Source organism: Dermochelys coriacea, chromosome 13 (genome assembly GCF_009764565.3).
Source record: "Dermochelys coriacea isolate rDerCor1 chromosome 13, rDerCor1.pri.v4, whole genome shotgun sequence".
NCBI classification, from domain to species: domain Eukaryota; kingdom Metazoa; phylum Chordata; order Testudines; family Dermochelyidae; genus Dermochelys; species Dermochelys coriacea.
In genome coordinates, this window is record NC_050080.1 from 8,593,701 (window position 1) to 8,620,302 (window position 26,602).

At 41.1% G+C, this 26,602-nt stretch overlaps 1 protein-coding gene across 13 annotated transcripts in view; it reads right to left on the minus strand.

The window, feature by feature from the left end:
• Window positions 1–26,602, minus strand: part of OSBPL2 (oxysterol binding protein like 2) — a 55,424-nt gene that overhangs the window by 18,703 nt on the left and 10,119 nt on the right. For 7 of the 13 annotated variants that reach the window (XM_043496171.1, XM_038369823.2, XM_038369824.2 and 4 more), the window contains 5 exons: window positions 19,729–19,809; window positions 13,920–14,083; window positions 7,167–7,314; window positions 2,491–2,566; window positions 386–520 (listed from right to left, as the gene is read on the minus strand). In XM_043496171.1, the coding sequence (XP_043352106.1) occupies window positions 386–520; window positions 2,491–2,566; window positions 7,167–7,314; window positions 13,920–13,956 (396 nt within the window). In that variant the 5' untranslated portion in view covers window positions 13,957–14,083; window positions 19,729–19,809. Of the gene's footprint in view, window positions 1–385; window positions 521–2,490; window positions 2,567–7,166; window positions 7,315–10,046; window positions 10,130–13,919; window positions 14,084–17,287; window positions 17,419–19,728; window positions 19,810–26,602 lie in introns of all 13 variants that reach the window. The other 6 variants (XM_043496172.1, XM_043496178.1, XM_043496170.1 and 3 more) reach the window with 4 other exon arrangements.

Below are 26,602 nucleotides of genomic sequence, written 5' to 3' on the forward strand. Positions count from 1 at the left end.
TCTTCACTAAAAATAATGGGGTATGTGCAATTTTAAAAACAGTGATTAAAAAGATGGGCCTGGACATGTTCAGCTCCGGACTGTCTCTCCTCCTCTTCCTCCCCTGCAGTGACCCCTTCAACCATCTCAAGGTGATGTATATACCTACTGCTGGGGTGTTTTCATCCTCCTCCATTGCATCTGGTACTGGCCACTGTCAGAGACAAGAGACTGGACTAGATGGACCACAAGTCTGATCCTGTATGGCAATTCTTGTGTTTCCTATAACCAGTCCACAGAGTGCCATACCCATCTCTCATCAGATGGGATGTCATCTTAAAGAGAGAGTTTGAGGACACAAGGAACCCTTTCGAAAGCCAAAGAGGAGATGGAAAGCGTCACTTGCCTGCATTCTTTCCAGGGGGTTCGCATGACTGCTAGCTTTATGAATGAGGTATATGTGTTCCATGTATTCGGTTATCCGCTGGAGGAAGCTCAGTGGCTCATTAAAGACAATAGGCATTGTAATTTTAGACAGCTCCTAGATGATAAAAGGAGAAGTCATTCCCTTTGACACACTTCTAGGTTACTAACAGGCCAGAACAAGTTTCCAAAATGATCTCTCAGGTGGGTTGGCAATAGTTCACTGACAAACGATAGGGCCAGCTCAGACCCCTGGTTCTGGTCACTAACTACCATGGCTGGAAGGGATTAGAAGCAGAGCAGAGGCCTAAAAAGGAGTGTTGATAAAGGGCTCCAAATTGAATCTTATCTAGCACTGCAGCCAAGAAAAGATGGTATCTGCAACTCAGTGGCTTGTGATGGTGCAGAATAGATTAAACTTTCCTTCCAACAGATGATGCATTAGCCAGTCATTCACAGCATAATGAACTGGATCCCTTGAAAAATCATCACTGATCATCTAAACAGTATTATTACTGTAACCACCAACACATTCTTTACTGTACTTCAAAACACCTTCAAGTTTGTGGAGGGAACAGGATTTAAGATGTTTTCACAAATTTTAAGTGACCCTATTTGTATCAGTGCCCTACAAACAAAGCTAAACAGTGTTTCTTATTCTACCTCCTAGTTAGAGCTGAGCAAATCATTGATTTTTTGTCTTCAGTGGCCAAATTTTTTTGGTTCCGCTCATTTCAAACCAAAAAAAAAAAAAAAAAAAAAAAAGTTTTTCCTGTTTTTTCCTCAATGAAACTAAAATGAAAAAAAAAATGGTTTAGAAAATGTTCAATCAAAATGTTGAAACAGACTATTCTAACATTTCTGAAAAATTTTCAGGGTGGTTTGTTTTGTTTTTTTTGGCCGAAACGATTCACTAAATTTGAGCTGAATTCGCAAATAGTTTCGGTACCCTGAAAAGTGCATTTTTCAGATCATTTAGTATTTGCCAAATAAGTTTCACCCTGATCTACCGCTGATATGAAGAGAACTATTGCTTGAGCTTCAAACAAGCAGATGCACCAAGCCCCAAGCTCTTTTGCTGTCCAAGGCCTCTTTCTAGCCAAACAAATACAGGCCATTTTTGAAAAAAAATGGTACATCGATAAGACAGGGATTCTCTCCTCCCATAAAATGTAAGCACTGCAATAGGTGACTGCAAATTTTTGAAAGGATTAAAGAAAAATGTTAGTAACCGACCATTAAGATTGGAGACCAAGTGTCCTTTACATTGGTATCTACGGCTAATGAGTGTTCTTTAATTCTTGGCGTCAAGAATAATCAGGTGACCTAATTCAGATCATGCCCACTAGCCTAAGTTTACACCATGAACTCTCTCAATAGAGAAACAGGGCATAGGATAGATTACAAATTCCCTTGTTCCATCATTCAGCTGAAAGTGAAATTTCCTGGCGTATCACAACCCTTTAAAGGTATGTGAAAGCCAAAATAAAGCCCCAAATTATATTTTGACTACTGTTGTAATGACAAGCTGAACTATGTAATTTTATTTTCTTCAACCCACATTTGAAGAACATAAATTTGAAGAAGTCTTTTCAGGCATTACTTGTAAAATGGTAAGAAATTATCAGTTCGACAAACGCAACTACTGGGTCAGATAATGAAAATAATTTTTTAATCAATCTATTCAAGCCAGTATGAACAGCTCTAACAAAAATGTCAAATACTGTATTATTCAGAAACCGTGTTGATCAATCCTCAGTTGACTAAAGGACACAGAGATTAAAAGTCAGAAGTTAAAAAGAGTTCTGACATAAGTTGTTAACACCATCTTACTTTACAGAAAATTTGTAATTTATGCCGCTTACTTTTAGCATTTCTCAGCTTGAGCAATAAAACTAGTCAATTTCACTTTTGTCTACCATCACTTTCAAGTTCTTCAGCACCAGCAGAATACTCCATTGTGTGGGTGCCTTTGGTTTTGCATTTTTGTACTTCCAAACTTAACCTTCCTCCCTTTAAGATAAACATTTCGCCAAGAGCACTGGGGAATCAACGCGGCATCTCCTCTGACTGCAGAGAGTGACTTACCAGTCCAATGCACTTTTTTAATATACTCCACACGCTGAAATCACTCCTAGAAAACATTGGGGCCGGTAACAATGTTCTGTAGGGGGAAAAAGCCATTAGAATAATTAACAAAGACCTAATATAGAGCAAATTTTTCATCTACAGATCTCAAAGCATCTTACAAAGGAAAAAGAAAAGGAGTACTTGTGGCACCTTAGAGACTAACAAATTTATTAGAGCATAAGCTTTCGTGAGCTACAGCTCACTTCACTGGATGCATTTGGTGGAAAAAACAGAGGAGAGATTTATATACACACACAGAGAACATGAAACAATGGGTTTATCATACACACTGTAAGGAGAGTGATCACTTAAGATAAGCCATCACCAGCAGCAGGGGGGGGAAAAGGAGGAAAACCTTTCATGGTGACAAGCAAGGTAGGCTAATTCCAGCAGTTAACAAGAATATCAGAGGAACAGTGGGGGGTGGGGTGGGGGGGGAGAAATACCATGGGGAAATAGTTTTACTTTGTGTAATGACTCATCCCTTCCCAGTCTCTATTCAAGCCTAAGTTAATTGTATCCAGTTTGCAAATTAATTCCAATTCAGCAGTCTCTCGTTGGAGTCTGTTTTTGAAGCTTTTTTGTTGAAGGATAGCCACCCTCAGGTCTGTAATCGAGTGACCGGAGAGATTGAAGTGTTCTCCAACTGGTTTTTGAATGTTATAATTCTTGATGTCTGATTTGTGTCCATTCATTCTTTTACGTAGAGACTGTCCAGTTTGGCCAATGTACATGGCAGAGGGGCATTGCTGGCACATGATGGCATATATCACATCGGTAGATGCGCAGGTGAAGGAGCCTCTGATAGTGTGGCTGATGTGATTAGGCCCTATGATGGTATCCCCTGAATAGATATGTGGACAGAGTTGGCAACGGGCTTTGTTGCAAGGATAGGTTCCTGGGTTAGTGGTTCTGTTGTGTGGTGTGTGGTTGCTGGTGAGTATTTGCTTCAGATTGGGGGGCTGTCTGTAAGCAAGGACTGGTCTGTCTCCCAAGATCTGTGAGAGTGATGGGTCATCCTTCAGGATAGGTTGTAGATCCTTGATGATGCGTTGGAGAGGTTTTAGTTGGGGGCTGAAGGTGATGGCTAGTGGCGTTCTGTTATTTTCTTTGTTGGCCTGTCCTGTAGTAGGTGACTTCTGGGTACTCTTCTGGCTCTGTCAATCTGTTTCTTCACTTCAGCAGGTGGGTATTGTAGTTGTAGGAATGCATGATAGAGATCTGTAGGTGTTTGTCTCTGTCTGAGGGGTTGGAGCAAATGCGGTTATATCGTAGAGCTTGGCTGTAGACAATGGATCGAGTGGTATGATCTGGATGAAAGCTAGAGGCATGTAGGTAGGAATAGCGGTCAGTAGGTTTCCGATATAGGGTGGTGGTTATGTGACCATCGCTTATTAGCACCGTAGTGTCCAGGAAGTGGATCTCTTGTGTGGACTGGTCCAGGCTGAGGTTGATGGTGGGATGGAAATTGTTGAAATCATGGTGGAATTCCTCAAGGGCTTCTTTTGTTAACTGCTGGAATTAGCCTACCTTGCTTGTCACCATGAAAGGTTTTCCTCCTTTCCCCCCCCTGCTGCAGGTGATGGCTTATCTTAAGTGATCACTCTCCTTACAGTGTGTATGATAAACCCATTGTTTCATGTTCTCTGTGTGTGTGTATATATAAATCTCTCCTCTGTTTTTTCCACCAAATGCATCCGATGAAGTGAGCTGTAGCTCACGAAAGCTTATGCTCTAATAAATTTGTTAGTCTCTAAGGTGCTACAAGTACTCCTTTTCTTTTTGCGAATACAGACTAACACGGCTGCTACTCTGAAACCTTACAATGGAAGGTAACCCTCATCTTGCAGAAGAGGCAAGGGAGACAGCGAGGTGGAGTGACTTACCAAAGGTCACAAAGTGACAGAGCTGGGAGTAGAAATCAGGTATCCTGCCTTGCAGCACAGTGAACTATTCAGTGGACTAAATAGCCTCCTTAGCTAGTATATTGAATTTGTAGCATGTATACACATGCAAACAGAATCCTCCTTTCAAACACACCAAAGGACAGACTGTGTTCCCTTAAAGTTCCTCCCCTTAAATCAGGATGATCCAGGCAGGAGAGAAAGGGAAGGGATGGGACCCAATGATAATGCGTTCAGTTACCAGGTTAATGAACATGATACAAATACCAGGAAGCCATGCCCTGATTAAAAGAATAAAGTTAAATTAGATTCCACCTTTCACTGGCCAGGTCATCCCCACCCCCTTCCATAGAAGGACCTGCAGGCTCTCTCGGACAGTCTCCATGAAGACCCCCAGATCCTTCACATTGTCCTGCAGCCCCCCCCACATAATCCCCAGAGATCAACAGGATGCCCCACAACTCTGCAATGGTTAAGTTCCAGACTCACCTCCCCAAACCCTGGCAACACAACCCCACTATCCTCGAGACAACTCAAGATCACAGCAACCTCCACATCAGGAGAGAATCTGCAAAAGTACTACGATCTAGGACTGTAGCATATTTTCTAGGTATTCCTGACTGGGCCAGCTAGAAGGTAACACACATTCTCCCTAGCCCACACAGCTGCCACCCCCTTGCCCAGAACAGATCCTGGAGTGGGGAGCAATGGGGGATGGGGGCGGGGGATGGAATGATGCTGCAGGCACATCTGACCTGACTTCCAGAAAGAAGCATACATGGCTCGAGCATGGACCTTGGGAAAGGGACAATCAAAGCCATTATTATATGGGCTGAAGTGTACTCTGAAAAAGCTCTGGAGTCTGTCAATTTTTATTTCTTTTAAGGGAAATATTTAACATGATCAAAGGACTTCATTCTCCTTCCTCAACCACCTCCTGCAGGATGGGGAATGCAAATGTTTGCCAATATGTTTGTGTCTATTTATTTTCAGAAGGCTACTTGGGGCAAATAGGAATGGGAAGTGGTCCGGGATAATCAATTTGAACACAGGAGAGCAAACTTGTTTCCAGAGCCACGAGAGAAAAGGGAGTTCTCTGTCTGGACACAAAAGGAAGGGGGTGACCAGGAAATGGTCAGAGATGGGACTGGTTTCAAGAAATGCAAGACTTTCTTCTCTCTGTAACTCAGCTAAGGGACACCCCTATCTTATCGGGCTTTGCAAGGTATTCAGATGAGGTACATTATACAAACAGTTTATTTTGTTTTATTAAATTTAAAGACTGACTTATGAATAATTTCACACAGACCACCCCAAAGATACCTATCAGCACTTCTACATAGAGGTTCTGATAACTAAGGCCTGGTCTACACTGAGAAATCGATCTAAGTTACACAACTTTAGCTACGTGAATAACATAGCTGAAGTCGGAATACTTAGATCTACTCACCGCGGCTTCTTCACTGTGTTGAGTCAACTGCTGACGCTCTCCCATCGACTCCACCTGCGCCTCTCACTCCATTGGAGTACAGGAGTGGACGGGAGAGCGCTCGGGGGTCGATTTACCCTCTCTAGACTACACCCGATACATCGACCCCCGCTGGATCGATCGCTGCCCACCGATCTGGAGGGTAATATAGACAAGCTCTTAGTGCTAACATTCCACTCAGTCTTGAGCAACAGGCATGGCCAGAGGTGTCCTCTTCCACTGAGGTGTGCTGCAAAGGGCTGGAGGTCAGATGCAGGCAAGGGGAGAAAACCAAAGATGCCAAGAATTGGCAGGGATGCAGGTGAGAGGTTCTCTGGGAGAGTTCTCAATAACAGCAGACACTGTGATTAGCATCTGTCAGAGATACTGTATGGCAAAGTCCTACAATATCCTTGAAAAACCTTACTGTATTAAATTTATATATTACTGTGGGCTTGGATTATATGCAACTTCTCTTGGTGGGAGATGTGACAGATGTAAGACCTGGGAATTGAAAAGTCTATACTGGAGATGTGCCAGACAAGTAGGGACTTTTGGAACAATAAGGGTTAAGTGGATTTCTTGGGAAATCCCTAGGGAGAAGTTGATGCAAAAAGCCAGCTTTTTGAAACTATGTGCTAAAGAAAGAGCCATTGTCTGCTGATTACCTATTACAGAAGGCCAAGATCAAAGACTGAAGCTGTATAAAGCATCAGCTGACCTATCCAATCTGAGTTCTTGTTCTGGATCTAAGACGGATATGAACTCATAACAATGGGAAAACCCAGCTGTGGGTTTTGAAGGACTAACCTGTCAGAGCCCTATGGGGCTTGGGGGTGACTTCTGGCAAGTTTTTTAGCATGCTTGTAGGAATTTTTGTTGTTTTATTATGTTTTCTCTGTAATGCTTAAGAATAGAAGTGCTTGCTTAGAAGGAGCTGAGTGGTAACTTGTAAGTGCAGGCAAAACATTGGTCATAGCCTTCACAGAGAAAGAAACATGCAGACATAGGCCTGTTTAGGTAGTCAGGCTTACTGGGGATATCACAGTGTACAGCTGTGCAGCCTTAAAATCCCCAGTGAGAAAAGACTGAGATGCAGGTCTCCGCACAAGCGAGGAGACAGCTGGGAGCCAGGAACCTTTAAGTGCGTGCCCTAAAGCAACCACACCAGGGGAAAATACAGGTACAGTTACCCTGAAATTGTGACTGCATCTACTGGATAGGTTTCCTTTACTGGTTAGCATGCACGCGGACATGCCTACCTGTGTTTCTTAATTCCATTCTCTTGGAGCTGCCTCTCTCCATTGTGTCTTCCAGTCCTATTGTTTTGGGGTGGATCCAGATCAAGCATTTCTGCAACTTTATGATTGGTTTCTGAAAAGTCTCCTGAAGAATTGTCGGAATCGAAGCCTGTATACAACAAGTACAAGTCAGTAACTTTCTCAAGAACTTTATGACACTACATACAGTACCTGCTTACACTGCACACCTGTTAGTAATATCCTAGCAGTATATACACTTACCTTAAAAATGGAGACATACACAATGCAGTTTACTATGAAATATCACCGAGTCCAGAAGCTTGGTTATATGACCTAGTGTCCAAGAGCACACAGAGCCAAGTGTGACTTTAGTATAGGGCCCCTTCAACCAATTTTTTCATCCTACCAAACACGTGACATTAATTTGTAATACTGTGAATTGCTCAATAGCTTCTAATCTGATTAAGTCTACCGTCTTCCCTACTTCAGAGCTGCAATTTAAATGCAATTATAATAATTTTGTTCAGCTACTTGATCCACTGATCCATACTCTACAAACATAAGTCAGATAAAAACACCCAAAATGGAACTCCTGAATTTGTATAACAGCCTGTTCTACAGGAAGTTTGCCAGCAGAAATGCTTCACTTAAAGACTTTTACTTCCTTCAACTCACTAACCGATGTTTAGGGGATCAGTATTAACAGAACCTCTCACACGAGGCAAATGCTTTCAAGATTAAAGCAGCTGTCTTTTTAGAGCACACTTAACTGATCAAGTGCCTTTCTCCAGCTAGGGCCGCCAGAACAGGACCTCACTGGGGATGAAAACAAATCATGAAAACTAGAACCCATGCACCCCCCTGTCTCCTTTCACCTGCCATGCTGTCTAGGATTATAAACCTGCATGGAGGAGTCAGCCAGAAACAGAATTTGGCAGGAGCAGCTGCAGAAGCAGCGCACTGATGCCAGAGTGCTTTCTGCAGGGTTCCCCCTTGGCCCTCTCTCCCCTATGCCGAATGGCTATTCATTCCTAGCCTCTCTCTCATGTTCCCCTCCCACATTGGTCTCTTTTAGGTAATCTCCCAACACAATTCCACCCACAAAATTTTAAAAGAACAACAACAACTGAACTAATATGACCCTGGCAAGCTTCACTCTGCTTGCATGAAAAAGAGTCCCATTGACTTTAGATCAGGTTTTTGGAGTAAGAATCAGGTTCTGATGAGAGTAATTCAGCTTTTAACTTGATCTGAGTTTAGTCCAATATTAAAGGGTTTTAATACTAATAAACTACGAGAGAGCTATTATTTTGATATTAAAGCAGAAATTGTATTTTTAGCTCCCATGAAGTTCTTTCATTCTATTAGTGCATAATATTAGTTCTATTTGTTTCAGAAAGCTATACAATTCTGAAACAAAAAATTACATTCCCAGCATGATAATTTTAAGCAATTTCAGAAGCAGAGGGAAGTATCAGTGGTGTGATATTATTTTAAAATTAGCATAAGGCACAGAGGATGAGGTCACTCATTAATCCCTTCTGCTACACCCCAAACTCCCAGGTGTGCAATTATGTAATGACAAAACACATCCCAATGGGATTTAACACTTAACTGGGAACAATAATAGACATAACACACAGATGATTAAAACAAACACTACTTTGGAACACCTGTCTTGAACACATGCTTATCATTAACAATCCACAGTAAAAGGGACATTCATTTAGAATAAAAAAAGTGTAGTTAAATCTCATGGAATACTATCATTCTTACCAACTACTTCCAATGGAGTTAAACATGCCTTTAAAAAAAAAAACACCCTGAAAGTTCCATAAAAGGCCGAATCAGTCGACAAGGGCATGATTCTCAGACAAGCATCTCACTGTGGAATTATAACCCTTTGATTGTGCCTAGAACCTTGCAATTTCTTTGAGGGAATAATTATTTCAGAATAACTGAAAAAGTGTCCCAGTGTCTACATACCAATCATTCTGTTTCACCTCAGTAAATGAGTCACTCATGCTGTTCTCATATGTCAACATGTATTTAGTTCAGATGGAAAGGATGATTACACACAGAACAAAACAATTTCATCCAGTCATCATCAATGACTATACAATACCAAAACAAATATATTCAAATTTTGAGGACAGGCAAAAAACCTTCAACCCCAACAATGGTACAACTTACCTTAAATACATCAGAAATAGACAAATCTGCTCTGTCAGAGTTTATTTTCACTGAATTTTATCTACATTTTAAAATAGGAAGCACACGTAGGTAATCACTAAATATGGCAACAACTCCACGTGCACACTCTAAGCCAGTTCTCAGAGCTGTTAAGTCAGCTGAGAAAGTTTTACAATTGTTAGTTGGCCAAATTTTGTCTCTGCATGTAATTTTGAATTTTAAAAAGGGAGCAGAAGACTCTGTAGGACTGTTTAGAAAAATTAAAAGTGGCTTTTAAAAAAAAATCCAGAACATGTTACTGAGAGGGTGATGACAAAACTGGAGTGGGACTTTTTGAAAGAATACAGTCTTCTAGGAAATCTTTCTTTGGACATCACTAATTAATGCCTCCAAAATATAGAGGCATTCACCAGATAAACATTAGTTACAGGATAGTCACACTGTAGGAAAAAGGTGTGATGTATAAACCAGGTGTGGGGTTTTTCAGGAGGGGAAAATAATAAGATTGTGAAGGCAGCAGTGGCAAAGTATTAACTTAATCCTCTAACACAACTCCCAAATTATATGTTTTAAAGGTGAACCAAAATGCTTTTAAAAAAAGTGTAGATCCAAAATCATTCAAACAACATACATTTAAACGTGGACATAAATTAATCCATTTCAAGAGTTTAAAGAAAAATGACTTACCAGTAATTCTGTTTTTCATAGTTTTCTTCTTCCCCATCCTGCAAAGGAAAATCAGCCCATTCAAATGATGTTATTACCTCTACCTACCAGGAAGCAAGGAGGCAAAGTATTCCATGAGTCAGAGTATATACGACATAAGACCTCCCCTTTTATCAGTCATCAGCTTCCTAAGCTTAAACTCCAGGTACTAGTCACTAGACAAGAAGAAAATCAAATTCATGATGTAACCTATCAAGAGCCTTCAGACCTGGATAGGGCAGGTGGGAGAGAACCCGAATGGTAAACCATGATAAATACAATTTATGGTAATTGTATTTAGTCAGAGGTCACCACTCCCCCATCCTTTGAAAATAAACCAGTTTTGGGGTGGGGTTGTTTTTTTGTTTGTTTGTTTGTTTTTTTAACAGACTGCAATTGTATTGAGCCACTTTCAAGAGAAGGCAGGGCTTACCTTTCACAAGACAATTTGAAGGCACAATCAGAGGCAGAAAGTGCTGATATAGTCAGATCCAGATGGTAAAAACAAACAATCATGAATTAACTAGCAACTGAACAGCTGATGCTTCAGTCTCTCCCGCCCCCAAAGAGAAATGACCTAAGTTGAACAACAATTAACATTAAGAGGGGAAGAGCAACCTGCTCAGGTACATGCCAGGTGGAGAGGTTAGTGCTTGCATGACAGCTGAAGGAGATTTCATGGTATTGAGTGTTAACCTTTGGAACAAAGGTAAGAGGACATCAACAAGACCATTCTTTTTGGCAAAGATGGAATCACTGCAGCAACTAGCCAGGAACTCTCCTCTTTCTGTGGCAATTCTTCCACTCAACACATCTGATCCATTCACCTGAAGTCTGGCAGAACTGATGAAGGAAACAGAGTCTCACCACATCAGGACCAGATGGCAGAGAAGTCTTTAATGAGTCTAAGACAAGCTTGACAGAGCCAAGCAGCACAGTAACATGGGCAAGAAGTGAGCGATCAAAGTAACCTGTTCCCTGACCTGCATAATTTTCCTGAAGAATCTCTGGGGTTGTCTACATGTAGCTTTAGCTTGCACTAGCAGGAGTGTAAATTCTAATGCGCACCAGTGTTTTGTGCACTAACTTTCCCATGTAGATCGTAGTGGTACACATAAAAGTTCCCTAAGGTAGTCCCTGAATGCAAAGAAACTAGTCTCCACCCAGAACATAAGATAGAGATTTGTGCCCCCAAGTAACAAGCTCTGGGTCCTTGATGTTGCTCACATGTGCAATAACCATCACTTCGCTGATGATGAATCAGGACACATGTTACCACGAAGAGGAATTCTCAAAATATGCAGGACAAGTGAGCAACATGCAGTTCTACACAGTCCCGGTAAGTGTCCGTTCCCCCCACTGAAAAGCCCTAGACAGAGAAGTAGATTCCCCACCCCAGCAGATTGGCATCCATTCTTGCACAGAACAAGTGTCCACAGGGGAGAGAGTCAGATACAAGCACAGGCAGGATGTCATAGCAACCACTGCTTCCTGTGAATTTGGAACTAGTTCCTCATATGAGGAGGAAGGACAACATAACTTGAGCTATTGAGGAATTCAAGTGTATCCTGGTCCTCTCAGACAGCACAGTGGTCTACAAGATGGACATCTGAACATTTGAAGGTCACATCTTCCCTTTTAGTGGAAAGATCAGTGGAGAAAGAGAGCATATCCATGGAAAGAGTAAACTGCTGGTTCTGCTAAGAGCATCCAGCTTTGATTCAAGATTTGGGGGCCTCAGGTCCTACAGAATCCAGAAATGATTACTTTGAACTCCTCTCAGACTGGACACTCCACAGAATGATCAAGATCCAGTCTGACCATGCACTCCTTGGAATATAGATCTAAATCAGGGACATGTGGGCCCACCAGAACATAGAGGCCCAACCAGGGAAGTCTGTGGCAGGTGCATACTTTGCAGGGATGGGAGCAGCAAAAAGAAGAGCAAGAACAATGAGGTGAGGTAGACAATTGCAGAAAGACCTTAGGGCCTGTTCCAAACACTGGTGAGAAACCACCACACCAGCAGGTGGGTCTAAATAGAAGTTCTGGGATTCACTCCAATGTGCTGCAGCAGTGGTTCTCAACCTATTTACCATTGTGGGCCGCATATGCGGATCTCGATATGTTATGGGGAACCGCATCCACCCTATATATATATATATATATATATATATATATATATATATATATATATATATATACACATACATACATATACACACACACACACACACACACACACACAATCTGTATGGTCCTGAGGATGTCACATGGGCCACAGCTGTGTGCTGACTGGGCCACAAATGGCCTGCGGGCTGAGAACCACTGCTCTATAGGGTTTGGACAGGTAGTCCAGACTAGCAAGCTGGAAGGTTGCCCTTAGAGGGCAGCAGGCTACAAACCACATGGCTAGATAGGAGAGAGGACAGCAAGGGGAGGACAGTCTGCTACTGGTAAGATAACATGGTGGAGCAGGAAAACCTACCACAGAAAGTCAACACTGAACATGGCTCCCCATCTAAACCATGCCAGAAGTCTAAAGACAGGGAAACTTACACCAGAACAGTGTGCTGGAGGGAAAGACAGCAGCCAGTAGGAGAAGAGGTCTAGGAGCAGCAAAACCCACAACAGGAAAAGTGATGCAGCCCGACCTCCCTGAATCAAAAGAGGCCAAACTTTGAAAGCAGTGTGATCCAAAGTCAAAAAAAAAAAAAGTAGTTGGATCTGGAATGGGGCCTCATCCCTTTAAAAGGACCTAGGCCTGGCCTTTGCTTAAAAATTATATTGACCTAGCTATATCATTCGGGGCTGTGAAAAGTTTCATGACCTGTATGATGCAGTTGGGTCGACCTAATTCCTGGTGCAGACATGGCTAGGTCAACAGAAAAATTATTCCATTGATTTAGCTACCATTCCTCAGAGAGATGGATTAACTCCATAGATGGAAAAAACCTTTTAACTGATGTAGACAGCATCTACACCACAACTGTGTTGCTGTATTGTAGACATATCCTAAGACCTGGAGCTTCCTTTGCCAAGACTTTTTTCCTTTTCCTCCCTCCCATCATCTTTCTTTTTGCATAAGAATAAGATAAGCACAGGGTTAGAGGGGTTCTCAGGTCCAATACATGACTCCACACTTCCAGCAAGGAGAGAACAAATCACTGGAGTCAGCCAGCTTCTAATTGCTAACATTTGAAAAACCATTCAGGAATTAGGAGGTTAATAACTTGGGATCTTTAAAAGTTTTTTAAATATAAATTTATTTTTGAAAAGCATTTCAGTTCACCTTTAAAACCACGTAAGGCTATTACAAGCAACCAGTGTTCCTCATTAGTTCAAAGGAAAGTACTGACACACAATACTCAGGTCTCAAGAGGTTTATGTTTGCTTTTCTGAGGGCAACACAGGACAGCAAAGATTTTGGCTCCTTACATAGAAGCATTGTTTTATATTAATGAATTTCTAACAAGAAAACACTTTCCACTTCAACACCATGGAGAAAGTTCTCCACTGAAGTTAAAACAACACTCAGCACTTATGTAACAGTTTTCATTTTCAAAATGCTTTACAAACATTAAGCCTCACCAATCTAGTGAGTTTATCCCCATTTTAAAGATCATGAAGCTGAGGCAGAAGGGCTAAATGATTTATTCAAGGCTATAGGGAGAACCAGCATTAAGGAGTTCCTAGCCCAGGCTCAAACCAGCAATAAAAGTATTCTCTTTTCTTCAAAAGGTTTTCATCACAGATTGTGATAATGGTGCTTGATTTCCTAACAGATTTTACACTCTGGCTTGCCACAAGCACATACAAACTGTAATTTTATTTTGCAGTTTGGCTTTTACTCACCCGTAACGGCATCAAAGAACTCCTCTTCACTATTCATCCTTCAGTATGAAATCTTTGAACTGCAAACTTGGCTTCCTCTAATGAATCATTTTGCTGGATTTAAAGATTAAACATTTTTGTGGAACGGAATCTTCCCTCATAAATACCAAGTCACTTTAGGTTATCTATTTGAGAAGATGGGGGGGAGGGGGGAGACAGAATATTAGTGCTTACACGTTGCTTATTTTGGGGAAAAAAAAAACCTTAAAAAACCCATATCCTCCAGTTTCCCCATCCCTGACAAGTGAAAACCTAGGCATTTGAATCTTTATGTTTATATCCACTGGCATTTAACAGCAGTATGGGGGGGGGGAGTTAATGAATATAAATCCAAAATAGGTTTCTTTAATAAAAAAAATAAATCATTCTGAAGATGGGCAATACAGCATCATCTACTACTACAAGGAATGGCAGAATTACTTATCCACACTATCATTTTCTCTATATTTATACCATATACTGTCCACTGGCTTTAATTTTTAAAGTTTTTGGGGATTACTGTCTATACTGGAGACTTTATATCTACAAAAATAAATGTGAAACACTTTTTGAATTTACTTGTATTTAAAATGAGGCCTGCAGCAAAAGTAGGTCTCATACAGCAGATGGAAGCCAGGGCAGTCAAGTATCAGCAAAGGGAGAAAAAGTGTTTGGTAGAGGAAAACTTGCCCTCTTAGAGGGCAAAATAGAGTACCAGCACACTTACTACCCAGGATCAACTCTGTATGGAGCCAGGGAGGGAACGTGACTATCAACTGTCAACCCGGAATGTCACCTCTGCAGAAAAGCATGGCACCACATAGCTATTTTTATTCTACGGACCTGGAAAGTCATTCGCAGTGCAGGCACTCAGTTGTGTCGGCCTCTGTCAGACTCAACTCTTGCACCAACTGGCTGCAAGTCAAGATAAAGCCAGCTGGTGGTTTTGTTTTTGGCAAGAGTGAATAAGGAAGAGAGATAGTGCCACTTTCTCACATACAGTGCAGCTAAATGCACTGTAAACAAACCACAGGTGCATGAAATCCACCAGGTAAGCTTGATGCACAGGCTAGATTTGATTTATTTCAGTTGCTTGGCATTTATATATCCAAAACATTTATACTTGGTTCAGTTTCAATTTAGCCAAAGCAGAAAAATCAAATACTTAGTACTATATACAGTTTTCATAACACTGAAGGCTTAAAGATTCAATAATTAATCAACCATGCACTAAGTTAATACATTACACTAGCATTGAACAACAACAACATAATACAAGTAAGCCAGAACTAGAAGCCCTGACTATTCGCAGTCACTAAAGATCCCACTTCACCTGCAAGAGGAGCAGTTTTCTGGGGTGAAACTAACTCTGGCACTTCTATGTGGATTAACAAAAACCACTGGCATTCTATCCTTGACCTGTAATGTCTTGGGATAGCTCTGTTTTTCTCATCCAGTTTAGCTTCTTGCTGAAGTGACTCCAGCTGTATTTCAAACCCCTTTAATTTTTCCTCCAGAACAAAAACCATGAGACTCCCGATACAAATGCAACCTTCCTGCTCTTCATTCAGACAGAGGAACTTCCACAGTGGAACATTTCAGTTCGTTTAGTACCATTCTATAGCCCACTTAAGTTATTACTACAAGGCAGGCCGATAAGTCACAATCGGTCAAGTACATCTATACAGCCAATGGCTGCCCACGACAGCAAGCCTCCAAGTCCACGTCAACAGACTCAGGCTTGCACTACCATGCTGAACATAGGTGTGTATACAGCACTTTTAAGTTATGGCTCAGGATGGAGCACAGGCTGTGAAACCCACCCCTAGGCTTCAGAACCTGAACTGCAAGACTGACAGCACTATTTTTAGAGTCCTAGACAAGATCGGCAATGCAAGTCTATTGACCTGGGCTTAGAGGCTCAGTGCTGCAGGTTGCGTAGGCATGCCCTCAAAGACCAGGAACTTAAGTCTCTCCCTCCCAGAACCTCCTCTGAACTCCCTTTCTTTTTGCTGAGTTATATGCCTTGGTATTAGTCTCAACACCACCCTTTGTTTATGATCAATGCTCAGAGCCTCCACTAAGCCCTTAAGAGTAACACACCTATAGCAACAGTTCTTATTTACAGTCCCTCACCCCTAAGTCTAGAATTATTTGCCGCTGCTGCTCTTGATATGTTGCTACATTCCTGGTTCCCAAACTTGTTCCGCCGCTTGTGCGGGGGAAGCCCCTGGCGGGCAGGGCCGGTTTGTTTACCTGCCGCGTCCACAGGTTCAGCCGATCACGGCTCCCAGTGGCCGCGGTTCGCTGCTCCAGGCCAATGGGAGCAGCTGGAAGCGGCGCGGGCTGAGTGACATACTGGCTGCTACTTCCAGCAGCTCCCATTGGCCACTGGGAGCCGCAATCAGCCTAACCTGCAGACGTGGCAGGGGCTTTCCCCGCACAAGCAGCAGAACAAGTTTGGGTACCTCTGCTGTAGACAAACTCAATTGGTTAATGTTTCCTTCCTTTTTTCGTGTGTGCCACTCAGAATCTGTGCAGTTATAGACTTTATACCTGCTTCAGCTCCACTAGTTATCAATTGCTCACAGTTACCAGCTTGCTCACCTGACTCGCACACTTTTCAAACAAAGACAACTGTTCCCATTTCCAGTGTAGTAGAGGTGCAAGAAGGTACATGGAGGAACAAGACAGCTAGAAATATTAACTTAAAAAAAAAACCCATGTTTCAACCTAATCATTAATAAGTGCTCTGCCCTAGAGGAGGGGACAAATGAGTAGCAGGCTAGCATAAGCCAAATATGGGCATTTGTCTCGGATACCATTCAGGATTACTTTCTAGTGTAACTTCATGGGTCAAGATGAAGAACCAGTTCAGATATTTTTGGCCCAGCTAATAAAAACAGGATAGTATGCTCCCCCTCCTGAGCCCATGACAGAGCTACCACTATTTCAAGAATAGCCTGGCCATAATTCACTACCAGCAGAAGCAACATTGGAAGCAGTAGCACAAACAGTGACACACAGTTCAGGGCAACTGCACCCGAATTTCCCCTCCATGGTCCAGCAAAGGCACTCACTCTAGGCTCCCAGCTTCTCAGCCCACAGCTCTCTCCCCCCTCTGAGCAGGGTATTTCTAGGCAGCACAGTTCCCCGACTATGCTGTGATATTCTCAGCAAAAGACAATCTGCCTAAAAGCAGGCCTTGCTTTGTTTCTCTCCTCAAAGATGGCACACATTATTACAGCCACAGTCACAAATTACCACACAGTTCTCCCTAAAGACGAACTTTTATTCTTAAGATAAAAACATTACAAAGAAAATATATTAAAAACAATAAAAGAACCTACATCCATGCTAATAAGCTTAACAGAGATCACTCCCCTACTCCAGCAAGGGCTTTGGTTCACATTTAGTCCTTCAAACTCCACACAGGAGAAAACCCTGTGGTCACAAGTTCACCACTGCTTCAGCTCAGAACCTGAGGTAAAAAAAAAAAAAAAAAAAAATCTGGGCATGTTTAGTCTTAAAACAAGACCACCAAGGAGGACCTGCTAACAGTTTACACAGAAGTTAAAGGCTGTTATAAAAAGGAAGTGATCAGTTGGTCTCCATATCCACTGAAGGCAGGACAATAAGTTATGGTTTTAATCTGCAGCAAGAGAGATTTAGGGTCGATATTAGGAAAAATTTCCTACTATAAAGGGAGTTAAGATCTGGAATAGCTTTCAAGAAGGAAAGGGATGAGGAATCCTCCTCATTGGCCAATGTGTTTTTAAAAACCTTCAAACACTTGTCAGGGGAGGTCTAGATTTCCTTGGTCCTGCCAGAACACAAAGGGCTTAACTTGATGACTTTGAGGTCCCTTCCAGGCCCATATTTCTAGGATTTGCATTTTGAATGCAATGAATGCCTAAAAATATAAGCTTTAACTTAATTCAATAAAGTTTGTCCAGAATGTTGTAGGATATTGTCACATCTGTCACAGCCAGGTGTCAACATATTTACCATTGTCATCTAACCCTTAGACAATCCAACCGAAAACATGCCTTGAGTCCACTAATGAGAGACAACCACATTTCATCACGGCAGCCTGCAACACAGGAGTTTTTCTCAACTGTTCCACACCGACTGTTGACATAGTCATATCTGCAAGTAACAACTTCTGCCATCTCCAGCTGGCTAGAATGCCCTTGTGAATGACCCATCTGTCCTCTGTGAAACATGCCTTCGTTGCTTCGCATCTAGACTGCAGCAATGTAGGCCACTTGAAAGCATCTGCCTTGAATTACAACTGGTTGAAAGAAGAAAAGGAGTACTTGGGGCACCTTAAAGACTAACACATTTATTTGAGCATAAGCTTTTGTGAGCTACAGCTCACTTCAACTGGTTGAGAAAGCCTAGGCTCTAGGATCCGCCCACCCCTCAGTGTCCTAGAGCCTGAGCTGCAACCCGAAAGTGGAAGTTTACACAGCAATGAAACAGCCCCACAGCCCGAACCCAGCAAGCCCGTCAGCTGGCATAGGCCCGCTACAGGTTTTTCTTTGCTGTGTAGTCATACCCAATCAATCACCCTAAGGGTTCCTTTGGTTTTTCTGAGGGTAAGGGGATGTGCTAAGAGAGAATATATTTCTTTGCTGTAAACATAGTCTGTTATTTAGCGTGGTTTACACTGAATAATCTCTCTCTGTAGCTGAAAATATAATGTTTGCAGAAGATATATCTCATAGACCGGGGTCAGCAATCTTTCAGAAGTGGTGTGCCGAGTCTTCATTTATTCACTCAGAATTTAAGGTTTTGCGTGCCAGTAATACATTCTAACATTTTTATAAGGTCACTTACTATAAGTCTATAATATATAATAAACTATTGTTGTATGTAAAGTAAGTAAGTTTTTTTAAAATGTTTAAGAAGCTTCATTTAAAATTAAATTAAAATGTAGAGCCCCCCGTACCAGTGGCCAGGACCCGGGCAGTGTGAATCAGTTTGCCATAGGTTGCCTACCCCATCATAGACTATTCTCCTGCTTTTCCATGTTGACAATATCTAAAAAGGTTTTGCATTACATTCCTAACTCAAGAAGTTACCTACATTCATTAAACACAGAAATATTCAAAAGGCCAAAAAGATTTTATAAAAACACTGTTAAGAATGTTTATTGAATTAGTTATTTCACACTGTGTGGCCTACTCAGGTTTCACTAAAGCCAATGTTTATTATACATATGCACACACCAGCGGGGCCAAGAGCAGAAAAGAAAGAAAAAAAATCTGAATTTCAAACTAAACATTCTATATGTCATGTCCACACCTTGTTTATGACCTACTGAAAGCAGAGTTGTATATGTCATCGTGCTAAACATGTTAAAAGTATGTGCTGGTTTACACAGAAACAAAATCTGCGTACCTAGAACAGTGATTGCAAACACACAGTATAATATACCAGTTCTAAATGGCTTGCAGTTGTGCATCTAAATTGTGCTCATTTTCATGTGCAAGACAGGCCTTCTACCCACTGAAAACATGGCACATCCAGCTCTTCCCTTTAGCCACTACCAGTTTGTGTTCTATTGAAGGGGCAAGAAGGAGAATTCTATTATTTAGAGCCAATATAGAAGTTTTAGTGATGTGTATTTCAACATAAATGTCAGTGTGTAAAAAAATTGTGAGCCATCAAAGTTTTTTCCATCTTGTTGCATTTGAAAGCAGGAGCAACGGTTGGACCAGTTTTCACTCATTGTTCAAGTAACGGACTGAAGTTTTATGTAACACTTTATGAAAAGCAGACTTACTTTAAAAAGCAGTCTTGTATATTAATGTTGAAAGCCTGAAGTATCCCTCAGTTGTAAGCTTGAGACGAAATTACTGTTTACCTGGAATAAAACAAGAGAGAGATATCATCATTTGCACTTCATATAGGACTTTCAAGTACAGCAAGTTCTCCTACTGTGCAACCAAAAACAAAGACTTCAGTAAAAAGAGCTGCAAAAGAAAAATACAAACATGTTGTGAGAAAGGACTGGATGGCTCAAGATACTGGTTTAGCACCTTTTAACTCCAGGTCAAAAGTACGCATCCAGTTCAGAGGTATAGTCACTGGAAGTTGTGGTCACTGAATTTATTTGCAATCAATTATTAGAAATTTAGACAACTGTCCACTAAGTACCAGACTGAGATCACAATCCTTGCTGACAATCAAGCATGGAATGGAAACAAAGGGTGAGCTACATGCCACAGAGGAAACAGTTTCTCTAAGAAAGGCTGAGACTTTGACACGAAGTAGTGTATGCAAGTTTGCACACCCTGTGCTCTACCTGTTCTGAGTAGATAGGATCTCAGCCCCCAGGGCTGTCCAACTAAAACTTAAAGTAGCAAGAAAGTTTTTGGTTTCACTACTCTGCTACTCCCATCCACTGAACTCTAGGACATTTTGAATTGTTCTGCCCAGGATCCCTCTTGACATTGTTCTGCAAGGTCTTAACCTTATGTTTACTCTTGATTATACAAAGCAAAAGAAGATTAAGCAACTTGTCCAGGGTCACACAAGAAGCCATTCAAATTCCTGTTCTCCTCAGCTCCCCAGTGGTCCCATTTTTGTGATGCCATAATTAACAGTCAAATGTGTTGTTGGGGTTAAACTGGTGAAAACAAATTTCTGGGATACAGCTTGATAATGAGTAAGTGAACTGGAGCCCAGATATGTAGGAAAGAGGTTTGGTCAGTTTTGAAATAGAAAACATTAAAAAAAAAAAAAAAAAGACAAGACAAAACAAGGCCATTTGGGCAGTAATGGTTTGATACAGTGTTACTCTCTCAAAAATCAAAAGGTGATCCTTCAGAACAAAGCCTGCAAGCTGAAGCCAAAGTACAGTGTAATGGAGCCTCTTATTCAGATACAACATGTAAAGGAGAGGTAACCCCTACTGAGGTCAACAGAATTACAACAGGACAAATGAGGAGCTGGTCTAAGAATAGGGAAAAAGACGAATGTTAACCTGATAAAAGTTATTTTAAAAAAAAAAAAAAAAAAAAAGAAAAAGTTCAGAGCCCAAAGAGCTAGAACTACCCATGGCTGGACTGAAGTTACAAATCCTTTTGGAAGGCATTGCCCCCTTCGGTTACCTGCCAAAGCCAAATCCTGGGTTCTGCCTCCCATACAGCAGCTAGTGACATCACAAACACCTATACAGTGCTGGAATGTGCTTCCTGTTCTATTACAGGAAGCAGACTACACCTGGTGCAAGGCTAAATGCTGCAAAAACCAAACCTATTCAGAGCCAAAAGTTGAAGCTAAGCAGATTGGCAATTGCAGGGACCTCACAAAAGAATTTAGAAACTTTAGAAACAGAGGTTTTAAATGTAGGGTTTTCACCAGTATCATATGCTAATATTTCCCCTCCCCCACTGTCGTTCAGTGACTGAGCTTATTTCTGCTGTCTACCTCCCAATGGAGATAGCATAAGTATGTACCGTAGTTCTAAAGCACTTTGGGAGCCTTTCAATTGAAAGGTTCAATATCAATATTGCATGTTCCAATAACCCGTATGTATCAGGGAATTTTGGCCTTTCGGAACCTTTGTGAATTTAGCTTAGACTCTTACTACTTTTAAATGATCTGTGGTTTAGTTTCTCTTTGTTCCTATCCTCGTTACATTGTGATGGGCTAGTTGTTCAGAACATCTCAACAGTATCATATTTCCCAAATCAGCATGGGAATAGTTTGATGCTAGTGTCACTTTTTACAAGACCAGGCTAGCAACAGTCATGTGGTCTCTCCCACAGAAACCGTCATAGTATAGAATGGATTCCATCTCTGTTTGCCAGAAGTTGACAGGATGTTACAGTTATCTTCTGATCAGAAGATTTCTGCTTTGGTCCCACTTAAATAAGCCTTGTGCTTTGATGGTGTTGTAAAACCAACTACAAACAAGTTAAACAAGGTATCACAAATATCAAACTGCCCTAGAGCACGGTTTAGTAATGCAAACACCAATCTTGAAATAAGAATTCTAGTGCCAAGTGAGTAAAAAAAAAAATTAGAACACTTAGGGGACTGAAATCAAATTGCAAACACCAGTCATGTGATCACAAACTCCACTCAGTATTAAATTTTCAAAGGTTGAAGCAGGGTTTAAGCTACCCAACTCCCACTGATCAAAGCAAGTTACATAACTGAAATGCCAATGCAATTCCAGCAATTTATCTGGGAGTTTGTACACTTTAGCATAGCCAGGTAACTGTGGACGTACCTCTGGGCAAAGCAGTGTAAAGCCATTAAACAACATGTAGCAATGTTCACAACAGAAGGGACATTTCAAATAATTTGTTGCAGTATGCACTGCACAAAAGCACCAATAGGTACTCAAGCCAAAAAGGCACATGCAGAAATTTACTCTACAGAAACTACAGGTACTAATACTTTCATATCTCCTGTAAGGAAGGAAAGTTTTAAAAAGAAAAAAACACCTCATCAGTAAAATAAGCGATATGACTGGAAGGAAAGCTTTGAAAGGCTTGTTTACAAAAATAAAACAAGACCAAAAAAAGGCAAATATCATCTGAATATGGTACTCAACTTTTACTATTGCTATTGTACAACAGGAGACTTCCAGCTTTAATTTACAGGTTTCAGATTAGCAGCCATGTTTGTCTGTATTCGCAAAAAGAAAAGGAGTACTTGTGGCACCTTAGAGACTAACAAATTTATTTGAGCATAAACTTTCGTGAGCTACAGCTCACTTCATCAGATGCATTAATTTAGTTTCTTTAAACACTCAAGGCAAAGGATCTGGATAAGAAAACATCCAGATTTTTACCTAAAACACTTGATATGGCAAATAGTTTATAATCAGCAGGATAGAAACAGTAAGATGCAGCAATAAGTACAGTACTGTATGCATTAGTTATTCTGACTACTATGTATTCTATCTCAATCATACAAAAGGCTTGGCTCCTTGGCTTTCTAATTTATCTTCAGGTTTTCAGATTACCATAAGTGCGTCTCCCAATTCCCCCTTTTCACGGTAAGCCCAAGGCATTGGGTTTACCCACTCTACCAGTAGCACTCTACTTAATTCTTAGCCAAAGCATGAATATGTAGCAGATAGAACCTAAAAAATCAGTGCAAACACTGCAACTTGTTCCAAGAGGCCAGGCCACTGAAATCAACTGGCATAAGTGAAAGTGCAGGGCTCTGCCCATGCAAAACAAGTTGCGAGATCAGGGCCTTACCCTTTTTTAGGGGATAGCTTCACATTTATTTAATCCCAAATTTGGCTAATGTACTTTTTTCCTTTTTAGAAAAAAGGATCAAACCACTTTTAAAGAAAATAAAAAAGTTTAAATAGTCACATTAAATCCTAGACAGGTATTTTTTCTTATTCAACTTTTTGAGTTAGAACATAATTGTGGTTGCCCTCTTTGTAGAGCATATTACAAAAGGAAAACAGATCCCTAAAAAACCCTAAAGATACTCTACATACCGGAAACACAATATTTAAGAAGTTAATTTTGTACTTCATAGATGTACAAAAGTTAGCTAAAAAAAAGTTGAAACAGAACTGTCAACACTTCTACCAAGTGTCCACACACTGAATAGTTTCCCCCCCACATACATCTTACATTTCATTATTTGTTATTGAAAATTACTGCATATTTAATTCTTCATAGAACAAATTGCCATTTTCCACCTATCTTACCCAAGAGTGTTTAAATAAATCCCACTTTACAGCCAAGTTAAAATCCTAAAAATAAAGGTCTCAATGTTTTCTTTATGCTGCACTAGCAGCACTACTGCAATATCTAGTGTGCCTTTCACAAAGGTATATGGGACCTGATTTCCACACAATTGTTCCTGTACATACTTGCACATACCCCTTGCACTTGCAAACACTTCCACATATGTGTTCGCATTAGCACTCACACAGCCAACTGGACCAATGCATTCTGGGGGAGCAAATGCTAACAGCAGCATGCATGCAGGTATCAAACTATTTAGAGGCGCATGCAAGCATTAACAGGTATTTGCATTTGTAAAGTGCAGGCAGAGTTTGTGGACACCAAGTACTGGTACTCACACAAGTGGACTCCATGTAAAGGTCTAACTGAAGATCTACATAAAGTGATCTCTAGTGGAAACAGGAAATCAGCATTGGGGGGGATTTTTCAAGTGTTGCACACATTTTAGCTGTGTAGCTCCCCTTTTAAATTAATAAATACATCAGTGGGAGTTTAACTATTATGACTCCATGAGTGCTTTGAACATTTACATCCTGGTGCTCATTGTAAGATTCTCTATACAGCTGGAATGTTTTAAAATCAAATAAATACACAAAGCTATTTTAAATGTGAAACATCATTTATGAGACTGACGTAGCTACTCTTTTCAAGGAAAGTTCTGAACAAAGACAAGGTGGAATTAGAAGGCAATCTTATCAAAAAGGATAACAGTGCAAAATGTCACTTTGCTCTAAAATAATTGGGCCTGGCCAATGTAAAGGGAAGACCATTTGTTCCTTAAATCAGCAGTCCAAGAATGCTACAAAAATCACTTGAAATAAATAAAACCGGGAAAGATGCCGAGGTTTAAAAAGAGGGGATATCTGATTTAACACTATAAATCAGTTATAGTGATAGTGGATGCCTTAAGGAACCACAGAACAAAATCACAGGAGTTGACTTAGCACCACAGTCCACGCTTTAAATGTCACTAATTGAAGACATCTATATCCCCAACTGATCAAAACATCAGACCTTTATCTAACCCTTACTATAGGGGGTTTGACATTACCCAGAAGACAACTTTAGAGGAAAATGTCTCCCGAACCCATAGGCCTAGGCATGTATTGCTACTGTAATAAGAATGCTACTTTATCATTCCTCTCCAATGCACATTGATCTTCATCTGGACAGCTACAAGTTCTCTTAGAATTGCTGACTGATGGATAAATTATTCGGATGAAGCTGCCAGTGGTTTATGGCAAAGTCTGCCAAACAGATGCCATTCTGACCACCTTATACACCGTCTAGTACAGCAAATATCTCAGCACAAGTCAACAGAGCTAAAGCCTCTCCAAGCACTGTTCAATTTCTCATGTTTCCTGTTTGAATTGGAAGCAAGCAGCCAAGTAATTTGGGTGGATCATTTTCTTCAGAGGTCACTTGTATCAAAATGCCTTTATGCCTTCCTGGCAGTTCTCATTTCTTGAAAAATCAATTTACATCTATGACCATCTTCCCAGCCCCGATGCAAAATATTACCACTAGGCCAGGGTCAACCTAGAATCTAAGTATTTATACCACATTCACCACAGTGATGCTTAACCTCCTCTGATAAATGGTGTATGATAAAAAAAAGTTTTATCGCAGCTATCTATCATCTGGTTATGACTAATGCCAAAGAAAAAGAGTTAAGTACAGCACAGCAACATATATCAGGTGATCTGGCTATTGAAGACATGTTGCCTACAAAAGTCTAATTCTTGTACAGAGCCCTCAGTTATTTCAAATTCCATTGTACCCAGCAATAGAATATTTTAAGAGTGGCTCTTTTCATGAATATGTAGAAAACACCTCTCTCATCACCACAGATCAAAAGTTGTGTCTCTTCTTGATCTCTATAGACCATTTCCCTGCCCCACATATTTAATTTTAATGATAAAACATTGCAGGTTTAGTAATGTGAAAATATGATCTGTAGTTTATTGTAAAGTATCTGATTTGCACTGTTTCACACAAAGTACATGCTGGCTCAAGGGTCTACATACACATCATCGCAGGCTGTATTAGAGACAGGGCTCAAAGTCTTGGCTCTTATTGAGTTGACCAACACTTACTATAAGATCCTGTTTTCAGTTGCTTATAAACCTTTTTGCCAAGACTTAAAGGCTGAAATGTTCTATACCAGGTGCTTCCCTAAGACTGAATCTGGGGGAGATGGGGGTGGTCAGGAGTGAATTTCAGCCAAAACAATTCATCTGTTTCCAAGAAGCGGGCTACAGGAAAATACGTTATTTTCACCCATGTCTCCACTATGTTTTCAATGACCCCCTGCTAGCCCTAAGCAGCGTGGAGGAAGAAGCTATCTGATTGAGTTGCAGAGGGGACAAGAGCTGGACCAGGGAGTATTTGGCGTGGGGGAGTGGGGGGAGCGGAAACACAGAATGCATCCAATGAAGTGAGCTGTAGCTCACGAAAGCTTATGCTCAAATAAATTTGTTAGTCTCTAAGGTGCCACAAGTACTCCTTTTCTTTTTTGCAAATACAGACTAACACAGCTGCTACTCTGAAAACAGTTGAAGTAGTTTGGGATGGAAACTGGGCTGAGAACTGGGGTGGAGGAGGAGACCAGGACTGGCAGGACAAGGAAAACTGGGACTGAGAAGCGGAAGGGAAGTGGGGGCACTGGGACTGGATGAAGAGCTTTGGAAGCAGTCCAGACTTGGACTGAGAACCAGTTGGTCAAGGGAGAAGAGGTGAGAGGAGATAGATCTGATGAAAATTCAGAGTGTAAGGGGGAAAAGTGGGGCCAGCTGGGCAAAGAGACTGGGACAAGGAGCCAGTGTAGGGGAGGCAATAGTGACATGGGACTAGGAGCTTGGGGAAGGAGACAGACTGGGAGCCAGTCAGGAGAGGGAATGTGAATGGGGTTTAGCAACCAGAGGTCAG